General features: G+C 42.5%; 1 protein-coding gene across 1 annotated transcript in view; it reads right to left on the reverse strand.

The window, feature by feature from the left end:
• Positions 1-3,558: 3,558 nt before the first annotated feature.
• LOC138162223 (uncharacterized) overlaps positions 3,559-7,225 on the reverse strand; it is a 3,845-nt gene continuing 178 nt past the window's right edge. The window contains exons 2-3 of the mRNA XM_069089259.1: positions 5,188-5,256; positions 3,559-4,196 (exon numbers count right to left, since the gene is read on the reverse strand). Of these exons, the coding sequence (XP_068945360.1) occupies positions 3,618-4,196; positions 5,188-5,256 (648 nt within the window). The 3' untranslated portion in view covers positions 3,559-3,617. The remainder of the gene's footprint in view (positions 4,197-5,187; positions 5,257-7,225) is intronic.

Consider the following 7,225-nt stretch of genomic DNA (forward strand, 5'->3'; position numbering starts at 1 on the left):
CTGCCATTATGGAGGGCTTCTAGGTGACACAGTGGATAGAGCACAGGGCCAGGATAAAAAAAAAAAAAAAGCAGCCCCAGACACTTACTAGCTATGTGAGCCCAGGCAAGTCACTTCACCCTGTTTACCTCTGTTTCCTCATCTGTCAAATGAACTGGAGAAAGAAATGGCCAACCATTCCAATATCATCACTGAGAAAAGCCCGAATGGGGTCACAAAGAGTTAGACACTACTGAAACAACTGACCAACAACAGCAAACCCTTAAGGAGGGGCGTTACAATCTAACGGGAGAAATAGTTTTCAAACCAACATATACAAAGCAAGCTATACGCAGGGTAAATGGGAAATAATTAAAAGAGGGAAGGTATTGGAATTAAGAGGGGCTTGGAAAGGCTTCCTGTAGAAGGTAGGGCTTTAGTTGGAACTTAAAGGAAGTCAGACTTAAAGGGAGGTCAGTAGGGGGAATGTAGGAGGAAAGGCCAGAGAAAATCTCTGTAGCTGAGAGATGGAGAGTCTTGTCTGTGGAACAACCAGGAGTCAGTGCCACTTGGTCATTGGGAGTAGGGAGAAGAAGACTGGAAAGGTAGGAGGGGGCTGAGGGATGAAGGGCTTTCAATGCCCAGCAGGAGCACTTATCCTCTGCATTTTCAGCAGCCAATCAACATAATCCCACTGTGATAGAAGTGGGACCTGTGAGCATTAATGATTACATTTTATTGCATAAAGAATGAACAGTGAAAATGTCCCCTTCGATATCAGAAGATAAGAATAACAGAGACAGGGTAGGACTTTGGGCCTGTCTTTGGGCCATGAGATCATCAGTCACAGACTGCTGTGGACCCCCTGGGGCAGATGTCAAGTACAGTGGCAGGTACTCCCGAGGGGGCACAATTCATTGGCTGCACCTGTAATCTAGTTGAATCAATAGAACCTTCCCAGGTCTATAGAGAGATACATGAAAGGGGGAGAGAGGTATTCTAGACTTAGAACTGCTCATCCTACCTTAGACACAAGACTCCTTAAAAAGATAATATTCTTCCTAGATAAAGAAGGTATTGGAGTATAGGAAGAGACTCTTTGAGTGTGAGACCGTCTCCCTTTCTATTAGTAACCTCATAGAATAAACACAAGGATAGACCAGATGGCATATGGTCCAGTCTGAGTGTACGCACTATAGAAAACCATATTTATTTTCAAGAGGCATTTTTAGGTTGCCCAGAAAAGAGCAATGTTGCTAGAATTTGTGAAGCAAATGTTGCAAGCTTGCAAAAGACACAACACCTCAGGGGCCCTGCTTTTGATATTTTTTGTGCCTTAAAGATTGACTGTCTACTTGTAGCTATTTCTGATGCTGAAGGTGGCACCCTGGACAGAACGAAGGGCCAGGAGTAAGGACGACCTGAGTTTAGGGGGTTGAAAGCCTTTTTAGAGATAGGGAGGGTATGGGGGACATTCCCACATATCAAGTTCTTTTTTGTCTATTTTTAAAATAACATTTTCCCCCAATGTGAAGACAATTTTAGCATTCATTTAAAAATTTTTGAGTTCCAAATTTTCTTCTTCCCTTTTACAGCTTTACTCTCCCTGAGATGGTAAGCAATTTGATACAGGTTAAGGCTCCAGAATTCTTTATTATCTGGAGAAGCAGTTGTAGAGAAGGGAGGTTAAAGATGTAATGAATATAAAGTACCAGGCTAATGGTGGGGAACCTGTGGCCTTGAGGCCATGTGTGTCCTTTAGACTGAATCCAAGTTTTACAGAGCAAATCCTTTTATTAAGGGGATTTATTCTGTGAAATTTGGATTCAGTCAAAAGGCTACATTTGAGGACCTAGAGGGTCACATGTGACCTTGAGGCTGCAGGTTCCCCACCCCTGCTCTAGGCTGACCCGAAGTTTTGTAGACAATGAATGTTTATTGCAGCATCTTTGGGTACCTGGAAAGTACTAATCACACCTGCTGATCAGGTTAAACAGCTAAGGAGACAGGCAAAGAGGCAAAACTAGAAACAAGGAAAGTAAATTGAGCAGGTCACTGATCCTCTCTAATTAAATGAATGAATGGATGGATGGATGAAGCATTTACTAAATGCTTACCACGTGCAGAGTATTGTATTAAATGCTAAGAATATGAATCAAAAAATAAGGCAGTCCAGGCTTTCTGGGAGCTTGCTTTTTAATGGAGAGGGGGGCAGACAAGGTTAATGCAGAGGAGAATTTTATGGGAGAGTCTGAAGGCAGACCAAGTGTTCTTCAGCCTGCTGGTGCCTCTCCCATTCACAAGATCATGATTTGGGTTTTAAAGCCAGCTGTAACTGGTAATTACCCAAACCATGTTTATGGAGCTCAATTTTATATGCAGACAGGCAATATCTTACTGTCCTATATTCTAGAAATTGGGTCGGATGCCAACCAGTCAGAGCTGCCCTGGCCCAAGTTGAATTCAAGTGTATATATTACAGTATGATTAAAAAAATAAAAAAGCGATCTGTGTCTTGGTAGGCTCTGGTTCGCAGGTCCCATTGTGTCAGAGACAAGGGGAGGCTCTGCAGTCAGAGTGCAGGTGATAGATAACCCAAAGGGATCAAGGGCTAGTCACAATTCTCCAAAAAGAGAATAAAGCTACCTAGCCAGGAAACCTGGGATGAAAAAGGATGGGGATTTAGACTGTGAAACTAGCTAAGGAGAGAGCCTGACCGCCAGAGTATTGATGGTGGATCAGCAGAAGCCAATCTCTTCCTCCTCCTCCTCCCACTACTAGCTGACATTGATACAGTGTTCCAGGCACTATGCTAATCGCCTTACAATTATTGTCTCATTTGGTCCTTACAGCAACCCTGGGGGACTAGGTGCTATTGTTATCCAGTCATTTCAGTCATGCCTGACTCTCGTTGACCCCATCTGGGGTTTTCTTGGCAGAGATCATAGAGTGCTTGGCCATTTCCTTTTCCAGCTCATTTGACAGATGTGGAAATTAAGGCAAACAGGGTTAAGTGACTTGCCGGAGTCACACAGCTAGTAAGGGTATGAGGTCAGATTTAAACTCAGGGGCAGTGTCATCGGTCTTTGACATCTCTGCTTCTTGGTGGAGAGCCAGATCAGCAGCCACTACTCCCACAGAGCCAGAACTACTTCATCCCCTAGAGCTGGACCCACAGAAGAAGGGCATAGAGCCCGGGGAGGGCGTTTGGGAGGACACTCAGACAGGCATCTGGAAGGGAATTTAGGTAGACATTCGGGAAGGAACTTGGGGTCTGGCACTACTGCCAGCTTCACTGCCAGAACATCTCTGTGCAAGTTTAGTTGGAAAGATCATAGAGAAGGTAACTCAAACCAAGGCTAAGAATTTGCCTCTATTTGGGATCTATGCCCACTGGGATGATAACTAGTGTCTAGAATTAATTTGTTCAGAAAGAAAAGACTTGAGGAAGATTTTTGTTTGGACTAGAACATGAGGCTAAGAATGGGCACCTAGGAAGAAAATCCAGGACAGATTGAGTTTGTGACACCCCAGCAAACAAGGCCATTACACAGATAGAGAATCACCGCAAGACAAAGGTCACTGTGAATATTGATTTATTGTTGTAAATGGACAGTGGTCAAAGATGAGTAGTGTAACTAAGGGTAGGCAGATTCAAGGCACAGGGTCAATAGGGTTTGGGGAGAGCAGGGGTGACATAGAGTGCTGTAGGGGGAAGAAGGTGAATCTGCAGACAGAAGCAGGTCATTGTTGGCCTTGGGTTCCACATTGCTGGTTCTTGGAGCAGAGAGAGCCAGATGATCAGCAGCAGCCCCCAGAGCTCCCACAGCAGCCCCCTGAGCTCTCACAACAGCCTCCAGACTGCTGGCTGCGCCCACTGCCACTGTCACAGCAGTCAGACCTCTGGTGCCTGCGTCTGTGGGATCTTCTGTGATGGGAAAAGAGGCAGCAGCCATGCCCGGAGCCAGAGCTGCAGCATCCCCCAGAGCTGGACCCACAGCACCCCCCAGAGCTGCAGCATCCTCCAGAGCTAGAGCCACAGCAGGAAGAGACTGGAGGAGGGCAGGGAGCCTGGGGAGGGCACTTGGGTGGGCATTTAGGGGGGCACTTGGGAGGACACTTGGGGGTCTGGCACTTGGGAGGACACTTAGGGGGGCACTTAGGGGCCTGGCACTGCTGTTGGCTTTGCTGGCAGGACATCTTTGCAGAAGTTCAATCTGAAAGGCAATACAGGAAACACATAAAACCCAGGCTAAGTATTTATTTCTATTTGGGATCAATGCATGAAGTGCTAATGGCTAATGTCTAGAATCCATTCTTACCTAAAAAAGACACACCTAAGGAAATGTTTCCTCTAGTAAAATGTTTTTGGGTTGGAATATGAAGCCAAGGACTGACCATCAGTGAAGAATATTTAGACCTCACTGATTCCTTCTTTTTTTGATCTCAACCCCATAACATCCTTAGGATTCACCCTCTTCTGTCATGCTACCGCCAAATGGTGACTGCCACCTGGGCCTCCCACCCTCCTCTCTCTCTATTTGTCCCTTTTCACCTTTCTCAGTCTCAAACCAACGATTGTTTTAATATTTATCAGGAATGACCCAAAGTCTACCACAAAGCACAAATGTCCCAGGTTGCCTCATATCATTTCAAATTAACGTAAAGTTTTACATTTTAGCAGCCCATGACTGATATATACACATACACATATATACATGTACATATATATGTATGTGTACACAAACAGAGGAGGGGATAAGTTACACAGAATCTCTATTCACACATATACGTAATTGTTCTAGATGAAAAGCCAAGTTCCCTATGACTGCCTGGGTGCATCCTTAGGCTCCAAGGCAGATTTTCCTGGAACACACTACAATTACCCACCTTTCCTCTAGGTCAAGGTGGGGAACTGGCAGCCTTGAGGCCACACATGGCCTTCTAGATCCTTAAGCATGGTCTTTTAAATGAATACAAATTTTACAGAACAAATAAGATTAAACAAATCCAAAGAACAGCAAACCTCTATTCTTCACCAAACTAATTTCTCATTCTGCTTGTTCTTGGTCTCTATTTTTATCTTCCTTGATCCCTTTTTTCATCTTTTCTTCCCATTCCCATCTCTTTCTCCTCCTTTTTTGTCCCTCACATCTCCTCCTGAAATACCCTGTTTTGAAGCCTTGCCTTGGATTTTGAAGTACTTACCAGATCAAAGACACTGATAAACTGGTCCTTGAGGAGGCAAATTGTATAAGGAGTCAGTGCAAGAGACACCTTTTATAGGGGTTCTCCAGGCTCTGTTGCTGCCATGAGACACAGCTCTAGTGGGAGGAGAAGGCTCTTTCACAATCCAAGGCATGTGCCAGGTAATATCCATATGCCAGGTAATTCCTGACATTCTCTAGTCCCATACCCTCATGACTTCCAGTTGGCTATCATCATTCTGAATTTGCTTCTCAATGACCAAGTGCTCTATCTGTATATTTGTCCATCTCTTAGGAACCTTCACATAAATGATGTATTTTCCCCCACTGGGACATGCTCAATCCTCCCTTCCACTGTCTTGGATATCTACCCTAACCCCAATGTGGCTTGGAAACCTCCAGTGAAGTTAGGATGTGGAGAAATTCATCCTTTTCTAAGAATCCAAAGGTCCTATTCACTGCCCTATCACCACCTAACCCTTCTCTGATTATCCTTGTGGGAGCCCAACCCTGCATGCCTGTTATTTCATATGTCTAAGACAACTGGTCTATTTTTAGGTGGTGTCTACACGACAGTGCCCTTTAAGAATTTAGGCCATTCCACTATGGCATCTTTCAGTAGGGATCCCTAGGAACACCCAAGCACGAGTTTCATAGGAACCTCTGATTCACTCATGATAAGTCATTGAATTAGGGGAGTCCCCAGTGGCTATCTAGTTCAAAATATGCTTGAAAAAGAATTTCCTTTGCTACATACCAGACAAGTGGTTTTTTTTTTTTTTCAGATTTTGCTTGAAGACCTCCAATGGATTGAATCTTCCTTCATTGGTCCAAATCTTTCCAAGTTTTTCTAAATCAACCAGCTCATCATTTCCTATACCACAGCAGTATTCAAACATGATCACATCTTATCTGAGAGACTATCTATGAAAGTTTCTTCCCATTTTTCCATATTCCTTCTGTTCTTGGCTACATTGGTTTTATTTATACAAGAAAGTTTTAATTTAAGATAGTAAAAATTGTCCATTTTACATTTCAACAATACTCTCCCTTTATAATATAGTTTCAGATCTGATGTTGCGGAATCTCCTTCCTTTACATCTTTCCCCCCTAGTTTCTTTGAAATTCCTGACCGTTTGTTCTTCCAAATGAACTTTGTTATTATTTTTTCTAACTCAGTGAAATAATTTTTGAGTAATTGAATTGGGATGGCATTGAATAGATAGATTAGCTAGGTAATCTTTTTATTATATTGGCTTTACCTACCCATGAACAACAAATATTACTCCAACTATTTAAATTTGACTTTATTTGTATAAAAAGTATTTTATGTTTATATTCATGTAGTTCCTGTGTCTGTTTTGGCAGGTAAACTCTTGGGTATTTTATTCTCTTTAGTTTGGTCTAAAACAATATTGAATGATATTGACGACACATAGCCTAGTTTTTGTATTTTTCTCTTTTAATTAAATCTATTTTAGCTTTTACTTTGTCTGAGATCATGATTACTACTCCTGATTTTTACATAATAAATTCTACTCCAGTCCTTTATTTTATCTTTGTGCATATCTCTCATTTTTATTGTGTTTCCTAAAAGCAACATATTATTGAATTTAAATTTTTAATCTGCTACTATTTGGGATTTTCTTGGAAGGGATACTAGAGTGGTTTGCTATTTCCTTCTCCAGATCATTTTCCAGATGAGGAAACTGAGGCAAACAGGGTTAAGTGACTTGCTCAAGGTCACAGAGCTAGTAAGTGTCAGAGACCAGATCTGAAGTCGGGGAGATGAGTCTGACTCCAGGCCCAGCACTCTATGCCACCTAAATGCTCCAAGTTAGACTTAGATCTTGGCAAAGCCACCATGCTCTTTTGTGAACACTACTTTCCTTTCTACATGCTACTTAAAAATCTTTTTAATAATACATCATGAGATTTTATATAAAGAGGAATCTGAATCAAACTCAGTCATTTACTTTAGACATTCCCTCATCTCTCTCTCTCTCTCTCTCTCTCTCTCTCTCTCTCTCTCTCTCTCT

Source organism: Petaurus breviceps, unplaced genomic scaffold (genome assembly GCF_028583685.1).
Source record: "Petaurus breviceps papuanus isolate PSGF00001 unplaced genomic scaffold, PetGlider_PUasm1.0 186, whole genome shotgun sequence".
Lineage (NCBI taxonomy): Eukaryota > Metazoa > Chordata > Mammalia > Diprotodontia > Petauridae > Petaurus > Petaurus breviceps.